Genomic DNA, 18144 nt, shown 5'->3' with positions numbered 1-18144 from the left:
GTGATTTTAGATTTATTTCAAACAGTGTGGCAGTTTTAGCGAATGGTACACATTTGTCCCTAGTTCATAATTTCTAAATATTCTCTAAAATCACGTAACGTTACAGCAGCTAATGCTGCATGTTCCTAATTTAGCCACAAAGCTAATGCCGTGTTTATCAGTGGAGTAGCACTAAAGATCATGAGCCGTTAAACTGATCGTTTGATGTATTCTAAATATATTTGCGAGCCGCCTGTCTGCAGTTAGTCAGTGTGTCTGAAATGATTAAACTGGAGCGGACATGTAAATAAACGTGAGCTGAACCAGAATCTAACATGGCTTCCTGTAGCTCCTCTTTGTGTGACGTAGTCAGAGCCGTAACGGCTCTGGTTGTAGTTATAATGTTAGTTAAATGAAATCTCTAAGTTGTAGTCATGTTGTATTAGATGCATTCAACAGCAGCTTACTGTATCATAGACGGCATGATTTAGAGAGATGATAAGAAATGGTTTCTCGTAGCTTTGGTTAGAATTAAAGCGTGCCGGTAAAGGGATGAACTAGATGTCAATATGCAAATTCCTTCGTTTTGTTGTTCACTGAAGACATTAGGGTTTAAGATCAAAAGAGGAGTATGAGACAAGAGTTCAGAATTTCAGCTTTCCTTTCCTGGTATTCACAACTAGATGTGTTAAACAACTCAGGACAAACCACCCTTTTGTTTGAACCCACCCATTTCTCAAGTGAGCAAAACTATTGGAACATGTGACCGACTTTCTTGTTGCCCAGGTGTTGCCTTTTAGGTTGATTGTCCAAATATTAAATAGCTCTGCATGACTAGTCTAAGTTTTCATTCTTGGTTCAAACCTATAAAGACTGCATTTCCTGTTAAAGAGGATAAACCAATATGAGACACAGAGAGCTGTCTATGGGAGAAAAGCAAGCCACTGTCAAGCTGAGAAAATAAGGAAAATCGACCAGAGCCATTGGACAATTTGGAATGTCCTGAAAAAGACAGACGTCGAACAGGTCGGCCAAGAAAAACAGTAGTTAACAGAAATATCATGAGAGCTGTGAAGAAAACCCCCAAAACAGAATTCAGAAGTGTACAGGAAGATTTTGTCTGCCAATTTACAGACAAATGCATTGAAACTAATGGGGAGGATGTTTATCATGCAGCAGGACAATGAGCCAAAGCACACAGCCAACAAAACAAAGGGGAAAAAGTGGAAGGTTTTAGACTGGCCAAGTCAATCACCTGACCTGAACAGATCAGGCATTTCACCTCCTTAAGAGGAGACTGAAGGGAGAATCATCCAGAAACAAACATGAACTGAAAGAAGCTGCGGTAAAAGCCTGGAATAGCATCATAAATGAAGAACGCAACAGTTTGGTGATGTCGATGGGTCGCAGGCTTGAGGCAGTTATTGCAAGCAAGGGTTATGCCACCAAATATTAAATGTTATTTTAAGATTATTTGTTCCATTACTTTCGCTCACTTGAAAAATGGGTGGGTTAAACAAACGGTGATATGTCCTGAGTTGTTTAACACATCTAGATACCTAGATCAGATCTAGATGTGAATACCAGGAAAGGAAAGCTTAAATTCTGAACTCTTGTCTCAGACTCATCTTTTGATCTTAAATCCAAATGTCTTCAGTGAACAACAAAAACAAAGGAATTTGCCTTACCGTTCCAATACTTTTGGAGGGGACTGTATGTAAATTGAAATACACGTTTATTCTCTCACTCTGTTTACAGATGGCTGAAAGACAGTAATCCATTTTATTATCATAATCCATTTAGAAAAAGGTTTTATAGCCCACATATATACCAGCTTTCAATATCGGCCTGTTCTAAGTGTAGTTTATACAGGAAAGGGGTCTACTATCCAAATCATTCTCAAAATCTAAATATCGGCTCATAAATCTGCTCTTTTTCACTTTAATATCGGTCGGGCTCTAGTTGTGTCCACAGAGGGGGCTGGGGTGGCACAGACCTCTATGGGAATCTGATTCATCACCACAGATACCGACATTTCATGATAATTGAGCCAAATCACATTGAGCAGTTGCATTTTGGGAAATATGAGGTCCCGTGTTGTTGAAGCTTGACCCGTACCACAAACTAAGGCTGTATTCGGCAGTTTGCAAAGAAAAGCAAACTCTTCAATGTGCCAAAAATACCCGGATGGTATGGAGCACCCGAAGTTCCATAAGATGAAATTTTTAATCTTGTGCGCACAAGATAATGCACCAAAATGGAACAACACCACCACAGAGAAAGAGTCATTCACTACCACTAGAGTAACATTACTTACTGCGGTCTAACTGTTAGTAAGTGTGACAGTGATCTCATTTATAATATTCAGTCCAGTACATTTAGCTCTGCTCACATTGCTTAGCCTCTGGTGAAAGACGTACACATTTTAATGTTAGTGAAAAGCACAAAGGCGAGCTAACGACAATGTAGCCCGTCAACTAAATGCGGTCACTGTAACATTATCATGTAACGAGCATGGGTTAGTTCAACCTCAAGCTGATAAAAATAGTACTGTTACAGTGGGAGTTTACCTGAGTTTCCAGCACGTTGCATGAAGCGGTCTCCCTGTCTGTCTATAGCCGCTGTCACTCTGCCTTTTTCGCGGGAGTATTGAGCCATTCTGCGGCTCGCTGTGCTGAATGAAAGGCATGGAGCCGGTCTTGATCTGCCTCTGGGCCGGGAACATTGAACAGAGCCTGAACATATGCCAGTGTTTCTGTGCTTTTTGCAGGATCTGTGTATAAAAGCTGTTGTGTTTCAGATTTTGCTCGCTCATGAGTTCATGCGAGCATGCGTACGAGCACACACCTGGTTTCAATCTTAGAACTGCACAGCTAGTGGTCGCTGAAAACTCCCCTTTCCCCATTTAAAGAGAGATGCTGCATCCTAAAGGTTTATTAGACCCTTCTACGATGCCATTGCTTTTCTGCTGCGAGCTATCATGAGAGCAACAGGTGCAGTTGTCATGCCTGGGATGTGTTTTTGTATGCGTGTGTTGAACAGTTGAAGGCACCTAGAACAGGAGGGAGGAGAGGCCACCGCTGTTTCCTGCTTTGGCTGTTAAAAGCAGACTGACTGGGTGGTGTGTCTCCTCTAAATTGTCTCAGATCCTTAAACAAGTAGCAGAGAGGGAGAGAGAGAGAAATCAGACACACAAACTCCCATTTACTAGGAGAAGTGCCAAATCATTGCAGGAAATTATGTCTCCTCATGCCACGAACTGAGGACAACCAGTGGAAACTCAGACTAGCCTGATAAATAAATGTACTGTAAAAATTTTCAAATTATTTTCATTGTTTTTATCTCAGTAAATAATAATTATTATTATATTATTATTGTGAGAACTGTGGCTTGGCAATGTTGTTGATTAGCACCCAGCAGCTAGCGTGCTCAGACTTTGATTACCATATGGCACCAAATTACTTCATTGATGAAAAATGAGATAATACAGCATATTCAGCCCCAACATGTTACCGAGGGGGGAATGACTTCACCGCGACAGCCATATGTAGGTCACGTTATTTACAGCGACTGAGAGGTGGAGAAGCTGTGTACCCGAGTACTGGTAAAACCACAATAATCTATATTGAATGTTACAAAGCAAACAGCAGCAGGTCCGAGCTACTGTAGCGTAAACTGGCTAGTAAAAAAAGAAAATAAATTGTAAAATGGGTCATTTGGTGAACTAATGTGAAAAGCGATAAAACCTTGCACCGGAAAACGTTAGCATCTGCTTGGCGTTAGCTAACGTGACTCTCGTGTTTTTACTCGAAATCATCTGAATGTTTTGGTTTGATGGGCTTCAGCAAAAAACCTCTGTGTTTTATGGTGTTAGTGGACTGCATTTCATTTGATGCAGTGTTGTTGCTGTAGTCTGCGAGAGGCGGGCGGGCGCAGGGCTAAATTCGACCCGCTGTCCTCACTTCCAAGTGAAAATCATTAATGTACAGTACAAACCTCGTCAGTGAACTATGAGGGAAAAAACTAAATAATCGATCGTTAACCGTAATAGAGGTCAAATGTTCAATTAATCGTGATTTAGATTTTAGGTCATATCGTCGAGCACTAATAAGAATTCGTAAAAGGCATGAAGCAGTCGCAAATACTCACAGACACATCAACACTATGGAGGATCCTCTCGTCCCCGGTGTCAGAGTCTTGGTCGGGGCCCCTGTAATTCACTCAGTACTGAGGTGAATTATGGGGGCCAGGTTATGCACATAGACTGTATATAAGAAATGGATGTAGTCATCGTGACCTCACCCGTTGGTTTGTGGACTGCCATCTGAAGCCTCGAGTTTGGCCGATAAGGTGCCGCCATGTTGATTTTTTTGCAACCAGGAAGTGCCCGGACATATTTGGATGAGACGGTGGAGCTAACGGCCGTGTGTGGAGCTAGTTAGCTTGCTTAGCTTGGTGCATCTGTAATTCACCTTAACTGTCATTTTAACAGGGTTAGGGTTACTTAGTCTAGCGAACAAGAGTCTTAAAATTAAATGTACTCACCAGAACAGCCAACTCCTAATACGCTTTTTCAACGGCGCTGGTTAAATTTACGCAGTGCCATGGGTACGAGTCACTCTAGCCCGATTGACAGGTCACCATGGTAACGACTTGTCAATAACAGATAATCCAGCCCTAAAGCATACTCTGCTTTTTGTTTTCGTTTATAGTCTGTATACATATGTTCTCTATACTGTAGCCTGTGTTTGTTTTTATTATTGTATTATTGATTAAGTCAGCACATCGTGAGCATTGTACAATCCTGAGTCAAATTCCTTGATGTGTTTACCTGGCAATCCGTGTATGGATCGTTCTTTGATTATTCCGTTTCAAAACCAAATCACAAAAAAACAAAAATGCAAGTCGTTAGTTTTTTTTCCTGTTTTCAACCCAAAACGGAAAAACAAAGCAGCTGCATTTTGTACGGTTTTGTATCCATACAACCCGTTCTTACTGCATGTAGGTCAAGACCCTCCAGCGTCAGTTTGTAACGCACTGGGGATCCCTATAGCGTGGGGGAAGCCCTGTAGCGTCAGTTTTTGACTGTAAAGGCGGGTATATTTTTAACAGAAAAGACTGAGTGAGGACGTGTTTGGGGTGGATGGAGGGCCAGAACACGGACTTTGAACAAGGAGACCGGTATTCGTGTCCCGTGTGAAACAAGAAGTCAATATTACATATTTATATATTTAATTTTATATAGGCCAAGGCTACTTTTCAAGTCGCATCTCATATCAACTGTGGCAAAAATTATTGTGGAAGGGAGCACTATAGGCCCATTACAGCCACACAAGAAAAAAGAAATATGAGAATATGTGGGCTACGTGTTTTGCGAGATTGCGTCAAGCTGGAGGAGCCACTCAAGCACTCAAAATTCTCCAATTTCTAGCTTTTTTTAGCCAGTCAGCATCAAGGAAGCATTTTATTTTGGGCTGAGCTGAAGCAGCTGGTTACCGCGTGGCTACCGGTACATTGAGTGTCAATGAACATTAACACACGTGAAAATCAAATTAGGAAAAAACACAACTGTGGATATGTAGATAAATCGTGATCTTTTACCTAATTTTTATATTTATTTTACTCATGTGCAGTGTCACATATGTCTGCGCAATGCGCGTGTCAGATCTCTCCACCGTGCCGTGGCTGCCTGAAGTTACACTGTAAATTCCACTAACCACAAGAAAACAAAAAGGGGAAAAGAGCACAACGAGCGTTACTTTGTGGCTATAACAACGCTATTGACACAATGTACAGATAACCTGCAACCCCTGCTGGAGCAAGAGAACTATATACCGATCAGTATAATGTTTAATTAGGCTATAATCAAAACTCATGTTAAGTCTAATTTTCGGGAAAAAACGGAAAGGGGTCGGGACAACTGCTCATAATTCGGGACTGTCCCGGATTTTTCAGGACGTCTGGTCACCTTAAGTGTAACACACAAATCGGACATATTAAATATCAAAAATTTTATATTTTTCCGTTTTGGTTTTAAAATCGTAAAAAACACAAAACTTGTTTTTTTCTATTTGGTTTTGAAACGAAATAATGAAAGAACGAACAAATAAAGCTGATTCTTTATGGTCTATTTTCTTCTAAACCATAAATTATTGAATGAACATCATGATGTATTGAAGAAGACTTGAAACTAGCGACTGAGACCATGAACCCATTATGAAAGTGTTTACTGATAAATCAGCTGAGAAGCAGGGTCACTTTACCATAACTCAAAGAGTACAACTTCTCAGGCCATGTGGCCTCACACACAAAGTCAACAGTGGAAGGAGACTGTCCGTCTGAAACAGCTAAGATATGACAACATTTGCGACACATCTGGGACTCACCAGTTAATTCAGCCACCAGTTAAACTGTCACACCGGCCGAACCGGAAGTTAACGTTAGCTTTGTCCAGCTAGCTAGCATGCTAACACCCAGGCAGCAGGCTACATGCTACAAGAGACCTCCTCCTCCTCCTGCTCCTCCTCCTCCTCCTCTCCGGTTCCGACCGTCACATTAAGTGTGGGTTCTGTAGAGATACGGGGTTCTGATGGCTCCACTGTTGAATCCTGCTACATTACATCTTGTTTACAGTCAATATGAAGCTACGTGTCGGAACCAGGCCGAGCTAACGCCACGTTAGCTTCTTGTTAGCTGCTAGCTGTGTTCATGAACACTGACCTGAACATCGGTGCTATCAGAGCTCGAGCCTGCTGTTTGTCCTCCGGGGACGTTGTTGCTCCGGGGCTCCGGGTCCTGGTTGTCCTCCTCCATCCCGCTCTTGGTCCTGGTCTCTGAGATCCAGCAGGTCTCCTCTGGGACTGTCGGAGCTCTTCGGATCAAGTCCTGCAGCCCGCGAGACGTGACGGAAGTTAAAGGAAGTTGAAAACGTGATGACGTTTATCTACAAATCCACAGATCTTTTCTTTGACTCGCAGAAGACTGTGAAAATGATCAGGGTTGCTGAGTAGCATTAGGATTTGAAAAACAATTTATCTCCTGAAATTGATGGCATTACTTTAGATTTTTATTCAAAGTATTTTAGAAGTTATTTGCTGAACAACTAACTCGTTTTTTGCTTGAGGTCTTCATAGAAAGTATAGGAAAAAAATGATCTCCCTCAGGCCATACAGGCTAATGTACTTAATGTAGACACTACAGGTGAACACAGTAACGTTTGTGTCCAACAACGTCATCACAATCGCCACATTGATATGCAAATTAGGCGTTAACTAATTAAAATGCGCTTATTTGACAAGTCACTGCAGGTGAATAGGATAAAGAAAATAAGTAAAGCATATCACCACAGAACTTCTTCAGTTAATGACTCAAAAGTACATCAAGAGTATTTTCCTCTGAAATGTTCTGAGTAAATATGCAGATTAGCTTGATTTGGTTAATTTAGAATAAATCTACAGATGCAAACAGACGGACGGTAGCAGGCTTAAAACCAACACCATCTAAATGTGTATTCTTCAAGTTTTAAAAGAAGTCATGAAGCACAATAGACCAAAGTCTCAAAAGGGACCACTATATGAAAAAAGTGCCTTCTTTGAACAGTAATGTAACGTGGTTTATAGGTACGCGTAACTTTTATAGGAGGCTCTAACGTTACACAAGGACCACGGCTTTATTGTTCCCCCTTCAAACAGCCACCTGCAAAAGGTTCCTACCTCAGTAGTTAACCTGATGCTACATCCCCCTTTCTAAACAAAGGATAGTCTTTGTGCAGATGAAGGAATAAACATTAAGAGCATTTCTAAACAGAAGGCTCTTCAGGTTACTTCTTCCACTGCAAAATATAAACCATTCCATCATTAAAATGTGATCAAGATCAGTAACAGTAATAAAACATAATTATGGCTTCTCAACTTTTGCCGTACTGTTCGGCTATGAAACACTTTGAACATGTGCCTCTGTGAACAATTAATTGGCTTCTAATAACAACAAAAGTTGGCAAAAATCAACTATTCACTGCCCTCCCCCATAACTCAGGTGTCGTTCCTTAGAACAAACAAAGTCTTTCAAGTAAGATGGAGGATTCCTTATTTGGGCTGGGAAACGTCTCTCACCACAGTGCCTCTTTCCACTGTGTCTTTGACTCACACATGATCACCGGGGTGAAGGTATGACATGTCGCGTGCTCTGTGTCTTCTGTCATAGTTCTGTCGCACTTCCTGTCTGTACCTTTGTTCTGTCCTTTTCAGGTGGTCCATGTCGGCGCATCCTGGGTTGAGCTTGGATGGAATGACAGGAACTGGTGTTTGTATTTTCCTTCCCATCAGAAGCTCAGTGGGACTGTATCCACTCGCCAGGGGAGGAGCTCGATTGGCCATCAGGGCGAGATAAGGGTCGCTGGATTTCTTGAGGAGACTTTTGATTGTCGCCACAGCACGCTCAGCCTCGCCGTTGCTCTGTGGGAAATGGGGACTGGATGTAACACGACTAAAGCATCAATCCTATGCGAACTTTCTGAAGGTCTCGGATGCAAACTGTGGGCCGTTGTCTGAGCGGACCACTTCAGGTACACCATGACATGCAAAGATAGACTTGAAGTGATCAATCACAGCTCCAGAAGTTGTGGATGTCAGTTTGGCTACTTCAGAATATCTTGAGAAATAGTCCACAATGACCAGGTATTGTTTGTTGTCTATCTGGAACAGGAACAAATCTGCTCCTACAGTAGACCATGGTCTTGGCGGGAACTCAGTAGGCATCATACGCCACAGGTTTCCATTCTGTATCTGCTTGCCGCTGGAGAAGAACGGCGCCCATCCCATATGAGGATGAGTCAGCAGAGACAAGCGTTTTAGCGTTAGGGTCATACAATGCAAGCCCTGGGGGTGTCGTCAGCTCTTCTTCGATGCTATCAAAGGCCTGCTGTTGTTGCGGCCCCCAGGCCCACATATTGGACTTTCTCAGCAGGTCTCTGAGAGGTCACGTTCTCTCAGCCAAGTGAGGCAAGAACTTCCCCAGGTGGTTTGTGATCCCCAGAAAGCGTCTCACCTCGCTGACATTACTGGGCGCTGGCATGGCTTTTACAGCGCTCACTTTATCAGGGTCAGCGCTGACTCCTGATACCTCAAAGACCTGCCCCAGGAACTTTATCCTGTTCTTGAAAAACTCACACTTGTCGTTAAGCGTCCTCTCCACAGTCTCTCATCATGATCCGTCTGTGTGGCTCCCCAAATGAGCGCATCATCCATCTGACACAGAACGCCCTCCAGGATGCGTGACATGCGCTTCTGCAAGTGTTCTGGTGCTGGCGAGATTCCAAAGCACAGGCGATTGTAACAATACCGCCCAAATGGAGTTATGAAAGTGGTTAGCAGAGATGACTCCTTGGACAGTGGAATCTGCCAAAACCCTGCGTTGGCGTCTAGCTTTGAAAACACTTTGGCCCCAGCAAGCTGTCCTAAGGTGTGTTCAACTGAGGGGGGGGGGTGCTTCTCTCTCATAACTGATTTGTTCAGCTCCGTGAGATCGGTGCATATTCTCACTTTGACTGTGCGTTCACCATTCAGTGGACTCCTCCACTGCTGCATACGGTCCAGCTCCTCTTTGACCTTCGGCAGGACTGGGAGGGAGATGCGCCTGAGAGTTTTACTTTTTTCTCTTTGGAGTCCAGGCTAATGTTATTTAATCTGGCAACCAACTGCAGTGCCACTGCAGCAAGCCCGCCTAGCAGTGGTGTGCACAGCCCCTCCACAACATATATTTCCTCTTTAGTACTTTTACTGTTCTTTCCGAGAGTGGCTGTGAACTTGCCCTTCACATTCAGACGAGTCCCTCCAGGCCCCAGCAGAACCTTTGTTGGCCTCTCCAGCCTGCTGAACTGGCCCTGGTTGTAAAGCGTTTCAGGTATTGTGGTGACCATCTGCGCCAGTGTCGATTTTAAACCGTGCATTGAGATTATCCACATGTATGTCTGTCATCCATGGGCTGCCATTTGCTTCCGCTGACAGTCAGCCCAGAAATGCAACTTCCTCATCAGTGTCCTCAATCACTGTAGCTACATGCACTTCACACACTCTGGCGTAATGTCCCTTTTTCCTGCAGTTGTTGCACATTACGTCCCTAGCTGGACATTGTTGTAGGCCATGCCATCTTGAATCACCACATCTTCTGCATTGTGTCTTTCCTGCTGTGTTTTATCTGTTTGCTTGTGCATGCTGTCAAGCTGAGTGTTGGAGAAATCCGTTCATTTTTAGCACTTCTTGTTACTCCTTTACCTGCTCGCTTTGTTAATTGCTTTCTCTAGTCATTTCAGGATCGAGTTGTAGCTGTTCTGTCGAGCGTTTATCTCTCAGACCCACAACAAGTCTTATCTCTCACCATTTCCTCATGCAGAGCCCCGTATCCGCAGCGCTCTGCTGGGAGGCTCTAACGTTACACAAGGACCACAGCAGTGTGTTGGTTGATCCCACGGATTTATTGTTCCTGCACAAGGTTCCTACCTCAGTAGTTTACCTGATACTACAAGTAACTTCATAGCTTTGATGGCAGGCTCCTCATCTGATTCCTATCCATTCTATTAGTTTGTTGTATGCTGATTGATCTCTACATGATGCAGACAGCCCTTCCATTTCCTAAATGGATTATGTTAATAAAATAGATTACTGTCTCAAAAAGTGAACATGTAAACAATTGCACATCAATAAATATTTGCTCCTGGAAGGTGTAACTTTTTCAGCCATCTGTAAACGGAGAGTGAGAGAGAATAAGCATGTGTATTTCACTTTACACATAATCTGCCATAATTTCAATGTAGTATATTCACATCTAGTTCATCCAGCACTCTTTCTTTCTAACCAAAGCTACGAGAAAACATTTCTCATCATCTGTCTAAATCATGCCATTTATGATACAGTGAGCTGCTGTTGAATGTATCTAATACTACATGACTGTCTACAACGAGGACCTGCAGATTAGAGATTTCATTTAACTAACGTTATAACTACAATCAGAGCTGTTACGGCTCTGACTACAGCGTTTCACATCATCTACAACATCACAAAAAGTGAAGCTACAGGAAGCCCTGTTCTTTTCTTGTTTAAGTCACGGAAGGTGACTCTGTTTCTTTTTTAATAGTCATATATCTGCTACTATAAACGGCCGATGCCGATTATATGCAATTAGCTCATATCGGCCGATAATATCGGACGGCTGATATATATCAGTCGGAATCTACTAGCATAGAAAAAAAAGCACACTGTGGCATAGTTTCCTTTGCTGTTGCCTGCTCCTGTGATAAACCTAGTGAATACTAAAGAAGACCCTGGTCTCTGATTATTATTTTGTGGAAATGTAAAAATGTTCAGTATTAACAATTGCGTGAAAGTGAGGGAATTAATTGTGTTAATATATTTAATGTTTTCTTCTCTTCTTTATATTTGTGTAACATGTATATGTGTAACTTCATATCCACAAGTGACTTCTACAAAGTTTTTACGCATACGCATATTGCTTTCTGCGGAGATCTGTAAAAAAAAAACAAACAAACCCCCCACAAATTTCTCACTACCCAAAACATTTTTACATTTGTGCTGTGTAAAATCATATCCACAAAAATACAGTGCAATTTGTAAATATGTACAATTTACTCTGTACACACATATTTTAACTTCAGATTCAAAGTGTTATTTACGCATTTGTGGTTCAATTTTTACAACATTTCCTGTCAATTTGCAGGTCACGTTTCATTTGTGACTTCCTTTGTATGCATTTGTGGAATTTATGTCCAATCTCTACCACAGAAATCTGTAACCAGAGATCTGTAAAGGTGTTTTCAGACCAAAAGCAAAGTGAGCACTGGGGGCGGTGTGTTTACATACAAAGTCAATGAAAAGAAGAGTGGAGTAGGGTTGTGTCATTCAATGAACGTTTCATTCATAAGACCTAACTCGGGAGGAACGGGTCGTCTCAGTGAGTGATTCGTTCAAGGATCTTGGACTCTTTCGTTCACTCGTTACACAGCAGCTGCATGAGCTCCGTCAGCACAGGAAACAGAATTGATTAGTTCACGACTCTCAACTGTGGGTCTCTAGGTCTTAGTCGTTCATTTGTCATGTGACATCTCCTACTGTGGAGCAGGAATGAACGACTCACCGCTCACATGGGTCCTCCTCAGTCTTTCGTTTATTCTGCAGGCTTTTGTTAATTATGTGACATTTTATAAAGCGTAACGTTATTACAGTGCAGTTATAGTTTTAACGCAGCCGCACTGTTACTTTAGTCCTGCTAGTGTTTAACATTACAGCCAACAGCTGATGAGAGTTGTTCTAGTTGTCCCTGACAGGTTTGTACCTGGAGCTGAATTACCTCAGAGATCGTCTCCTCTCCAAAACAAACAGACACAGTCAATAAAACATTAAAACACAGCCACGTAGCAACGTAGCTGATCCAGGTCCACCAGAGAACACAAGTGATTTTTAATTTTTATTTACCAACAGAGCCGTGCTGTTGTTTCGCAGCTCGTGACTGGTGAACAACCTGCAGTGTTTGAGAGCGATGTGCTCATGATTGTTTCTCTGTCTGCAGAATCAGGACCTGATGTGGCCCATTCTGCGTCCAGACCTGCCAAACTGCTGCGTTTACATGTGTTTATTTCTCTGTTCCTCTCTCTGTGCTGGAGTTCTTGGTGGCTCGATCCAGATTATTATTAAATTGGTTGAATTTGAAGAGTGTGTTTATTCATATAGTGTATCAAGCTTATTACTTCAGTGTATTTACTGCAAATCTGATATTAATATTTTACTCATGGATAGGGACGTTAGGCTGCTGTATGAATGAGCACTTTAGAGATAATGATAGTAATTATATACATAAGCCTTCATGCAGCTGGTCTGGTTATATACTAGGGAAAGCTTGTGAGAATGGAAGGATTTAGCCGGAGTAGTGGTGATTACATATAGACAACATATTTCTGTGGTTTTTACATGGTTTGAATTTGGTTGAGGGGTGTTGTGGTGGCGGCCCCGGCTGAGTGTCCTGGTTTTTTGTCCTTTTCATCAGTTATTCTCCTTTTTCCTTGGTTTTCTCTGTTCTCTGCCTGCCTCCCTGTGTCTCCTCCCCTGTGTGTGCTTTCTCTCTCTCTCCCTCCGCTCCTGAGCCCGGCCAACAGCACCTGCACCTCGGAGCTCTTATGTCGTATCAATATTAAAAGACTCTGATCAGATCAGGAGCCAAGAAACACGATCACCTCTGCTTTTAACTGAAAACTGTGATTTTTCAACGAGAACAGTTGAAAGTTATTTCAGGCTCTGGCCCCAGGCCCCCCCTCAGGCCTTTGGGCCTGATCCTGGTGGGTAATCCATCCATCCAGCACAACAGGGGTCCTTCACTAGTTTTGCTTAAGGGCCAGAATCTTTCTAAGCAGACACTGTGGCAGCCGTATTTTCGTATGTTTAATATTTTTATTAGCCTCTATCAGTGTGAACAGACTCCCGAGAGTCTAGCAGCAACTTAAAACAGCATTTTTATGGAAGTTAAGAGTCAAGTTAAACCACATGTCAGAACTTTCTACACTACCAGGATTCACAAGATGCTGGAAGCTGCTGTGTATATATTTTGGACCCGTAAGAATTTTAAATATTTTCTGAACCCACAAGAAATTTATAAAATAAACCAACGTTTGTGTTTGAGATGATGAAGTCTTCCTTTATGGGATGGATTCACTTAACAAACTATTTAAACCTTCCTTGGATCAGCTGGAAATGCAGGACACAAACCCTCTGCACACAGTTTGCTCCTCCAGTGACTTTAAAGTGAAAACTATCATCTGTTGAACAAACTGAAGCTCCTCTGCTGCCTCATGCTGGCTGCTTCCTGTCACTGTCAGTCTGTTCGTCCCTCAGGACAAACTGGAGAACTCCTCACAAAACATTCACATTAACACAACAGCTACATTTACTACACTGCTGTACTCAAGTACAACACTCAGGTACTTGTACTTTACTTTCTACTGCTGCGCCACATCTCAGAGGGAAATATTGTACTTTTACTTCACCAAGGTATATACAGGAATCCTGAAGTAAAATTCAATACCTTTTAAAACCTTTTTCAAGACTTTTTCAACATATTTTAAGACTGCCGCGCCACTTTGAGCTTGTAATGAGAATTTCATGAGAACCATCTTTAAAACAATGTAACTGATCTCACTAGGGGCCTCCTGCCTCTTGAGTATGGGGTCAATGGAAGGTAAATGTGTGTGATGCTTTAACATATGTCCAGAGGGGTCATGACTTTAAGTGGTTCACCACATGTACCTTGGACATGGGTGTCTTTCTATAGATCCCCTAGGGAACAGTGAAAGACACCATGTTCCTTTGATGAGATAGTACTCCGACCCTGAGACTAAGATAAAAGGTGCATGAGCTGTTACCCTGCAGCTCACTCGGATGATACTCTCTGATGTGTATGTGTCCCCGTGACACCACAGCCCCGTCCTTCTGCAGAAGACTTGAATAAAATTCACAGAAAGTCTTTGCTTGAGCTGTTTATTTAAACACGCTTTTTCCCACCACAAGCTGTAACCGATTAAATCAGCCACACACCTTTAAAAGAGATATTTGTGAGTTTTTAAAAGGAATTTAAATATATTTATAATATATTTATTGCCTATATGTCATCAGGTTGTAACGCCACCTAAAAATTGAGGCATTCACCAACTTTCTCAGTTGCCTATAACAGCCTGTATGGGCCAACTGTTTTCTATGTGAAGGTCAGATTTCCTGCGAAAAGCAAATGTCTTACATAAGCTATGACGTTTATGTACGCAACATTACAGCAAATCATGTGAAACACAGTGTAATTTTGTGTTTTAGTTGGTTTAAACTAGATAATCTGAGCTTGCCGGCAATGATATGTGCAATAACTTTCATCAACCACTTGATCAGTGCAACAAAATTCAAATAGGGCAGGAGGGAACAAAGATGAAGAGAATAAACTGATGAAGTAATGTAGGCGGTGTAGCACAGGCACAACCTGGAGGAGGAACTACTCTAAATTACTGTATTAGTATAATATAACATTAAATGAAAAGTACATTGTTAATTTAATAGTAAACTGTAAGTTTGATATTAATATATTCATTATGTTACTGTATTCAATATAATTTCATATAATAGTATATAACTCACCACTAGTATAATATTAATTAGAGTGACAGCTGTTTCAGTTTGAGGTTTTTTATTCATTAACTTTGTGCAAGAAAAATGCTCTAGGCTACATGATAGTCTCCAACCTTGATTTTGAGCTACTAACTCGTCAATAATCATAACCTTTTATGCAGAACATTGAGTTCAACATTTATAAAGTTTGCTGTAGCAAACTTCAGGCTTTGATAGATCTGATCACAAAAAATGACATTGACGAGCGCTTCGTTTTTATGAAAAGTTGAACGTGTTTAAATAAAAGGCACCGACTTAGCTAAATAACCAGCTAACGTTAGCCAAACCCAAGTGTCATTTATAAATTTTATAGATTTATTTTCAATCTGGCGCCCTCACAGACCTGACGGGATCAAGGTGAACACGTCACAGTACATATGACTGGAGGTCTGAGGTTACACCAACTGATTTGTGGTGGAAATTGTACTTTTCCTTCTGAAGGAATTAAATAATAAAGACGTTACAACAAACAGGTGTCTTTGTGATATTTATTAAAGTAAGAATAACAGAGTGATTCAGCTGAAGGGCAGAGCTCATACACCAGAGGGCTGTTAGAGAGTCTGACCCAGAGAAACAGAGAAGACATTTAATGCTAGAGAATAATTGTGGAGTCTAACAGAAAAGCCTTTCTCAGCCTTGAACCACAGTGGAAACTCCTTTCTCACAGGAAAGCATGAAACAAAACAATCTCACAGAAGGTCATTATATCAAAACACTGGTACACTTAGTGGAAATTATAACACCACATAATACCTAAGATAAGCAAAGAACAAATGGCATATAGAGGAAAGAACAAAGAACATAAGGAAATGACATATAGAAGATTATTAAAAGTACATACAAGTAAAATCTATTTGTTTCTATTACAGTTCCCCCTTTGGCCGTCACATGGTCTAGGGCTGGGTATCGTTCAAAGATTTTCGATATCGATACCGATACCTCGACTTCGACACTGGTTCCTGAACGATACTTTTTCCAATACTAATTTTATACTCAACAAACGGAGAACCATTGTTGTTTGTATAAAGTAACTTAATTATCACATAACCACACAATAACCAGCAAACGATGTGGGCTTTGTAGATCATTGGCAGACTTTCTGGGGAAGACCTGGTCTGATTCAGAGAGACGGCATCCATCCCACTTGGGAAGGAGCAGCTCTCATTTCTAGAAATCTGGCCAAGTTTATTAGTGGATCAAATCCATGACAACCCAGAGTTGAGACCAGGAGGCAGAGTCGCAGTCTAACACACTTCTCTGCCCTTCTTTTTCAGCTGTTACCCACCCAAAACCCTACGCAGAGTCGCAGTCTAACACACTTCTCTGCTCCTCCATTTCAGGAGTTACTTAGTGAAAATCCTATAGTGACGGTGTCTGCCCCCCGACCATCGAAATTATTTAAAAACAGAAGAGGAGCTGTGCATAAAAACCTCATAAAAATTAAAACCACAAGAGCAATAGTGCAAACTAATAGGAGAGTTAAATGTGGACTCACAATCAGATCTCTCTCTTCTAAAGGTGTACTAGTAAATGAATTAATATCAGATTATGATATTGATTTATTTTGTCTTACTGAAACCTGGCTGGGTGATGGAGAATATGTTAGCCTAAATGAATCCACCCCTCCCAGTCATTAATACTCACATTCCTCGAGGCACAGGCCGAGGAGGTGGAGTTGCAGCTATCTTCGACTCTAGCCTACTAATCAGCTGTAGACCTAAACTTAATTATAACTCATTTGAAAGTCTTGTTCTTAGTCTTTCGCACCCAAGTTGGAAATAGTCCTTAAAACGAAACAAGTTATTATTGTAGGAGATTTTAATATTCACGTGGATGTTGAGAATGACAGCTTCAGTACTGCGTTTATCTCTGTTAGATTCCATTGGCTTCTCTCAGAGTGTTCATGAACCGACTCACTGTTTTAACCACACCCTCGACCTTGTTCTGGTGTATGGTATTGAAATTAAACATTTAATAGTGTTCCCACAGAATCCCTCTTTGTCCGACCACTGTTTGAAAACTTTTGAGTTTGTATTGCTGAACTACTCGCCATTGGGCAAAAATTTCTATACAAGATGTCTGTCTGATTGTGCTGTAGCTAAATTTAAGGATGCGATTCCATCAGCTCTAAATTCATTATCAAGTCATAAAGTAACGGAGGACTCCTATGCTAGTTTCAGTCCCTCCATAGTCGATCATCTTGTTGATAGTGCTGCAGGCTCGCTGTGAATGACACTCGACTCTGTAGCCCCTCTAAAAAAGAAAATACTAAAACAAAGACGGTTAGCTCCATGGTATAATACTGAAACTTGCATATTAAAGCAAATATTGCGGAAACTAGAAACGGAGGAATTGGCGTTCCACCAAAGTGGAAAATTCTCGTTTTATTTGGCAAGATAGTCTTAAAACTTATAGGAAGGCCCTCCGTAATGCCAGAGCAGCGTACTACTCGTCATTAATAGAGGAAAATAGGAACAACCCCAGGTTTCTTTTCAGCACTGTAGCCAGGCTGACAGAGAGTCACAGCTCTATTGAGCCAAGTATTCCCATAGCTCTCAGTAGTTACGACTTCATGAGCTTCTTTAATGATAAAATTCTAGCTATTAGAAACAAAATTCACCAACACCTGCCCTCAACTGGCACCAACTTATCTCTTAACTCAGGAACCTTAGAAACAGCTGTAGAACCAGATACATGTTTAGACTGTTTTGCTTCCCTCAATCTTTACCAACTAACTTCAATAATTTCTTCATCTAAACCATCAACCTGCCTCTTAGACCCCATCCCAACTAGGTTGCTTAAAGATGTTTTACCCTTAGTCAGCACTTCTATACTAGATATGATCAATCTATCTTTACCAACAGGCTATGTACCACAGTACTTTAAAGTAGCTGTAATTAAACCTCTTCTGAAAAAACCCAAACTTGATCCGGATGTTTTAGCCAACTATAGACCT

At 41.5% G+C, this 18144-nt stretch overlaps 3 protein-coding genes across 4 annotated transcripts in view; 2 read left to right on the top strand and 1 right to left on the bottom strand.

Moving 5' to 3' along the window:
• LOC123980185 (zinc finger protein 260-like) overlaps nucleotides 1-18144 on the top strand; it is a 672464-nt gene that overhangs the window by 467334 nt on the left and 186986 nt on the right. The gene's annotated exons all lie outside the window — the stretch shown is intronic.
• Nucleotides 1-18144, top strand: part of LOC123980191 (butyrophilin-like protein 2) — a 470636-nt gene that overhangs the window by 418456 nt on the left and 34036 nt on the right. The gene's annotated exons all lie outside the window — the stretch shown is intronic.
• Nucleotides 1-18144, bottom strand: part of LOC123980178 (zinc finger protein 271-like) — a 73005-nt gene that overhangs the window by 51071 nt on the left and 3790 nt on the right. The window contains exon 2 of the mRNA XM_046064435.1: nucleotides 6700-6864. Within this exon, the coding sequence (XP_045920391.1) occupies nucleotides 6700-6864 (165 nt within the window). The remainder of the gene's footprint in view (nucleotides 1-6699; nucleotides 6865-18144) is intronic.

This window comes from Micropterus dolomieu, linkage group LG12 (genome assembly GCF_021292245.1).
Source record: "Micropterus dolomieu isolate WLL.071019.BEF.003 ecotype Adirondacks linkage group LG12, ASM2129224v1, whole genome shotgun sequence".
NCBI classification, from domain to species: Eukaryota; Metazoa; Chordata; class Actinopteri; order Centrarchiformes; family Centrarchidae; genus Micropterus; species Micropterus dolomieu.
This window is presented reverse-complemented; position numbering and strand designations above follow the sequence as displayed.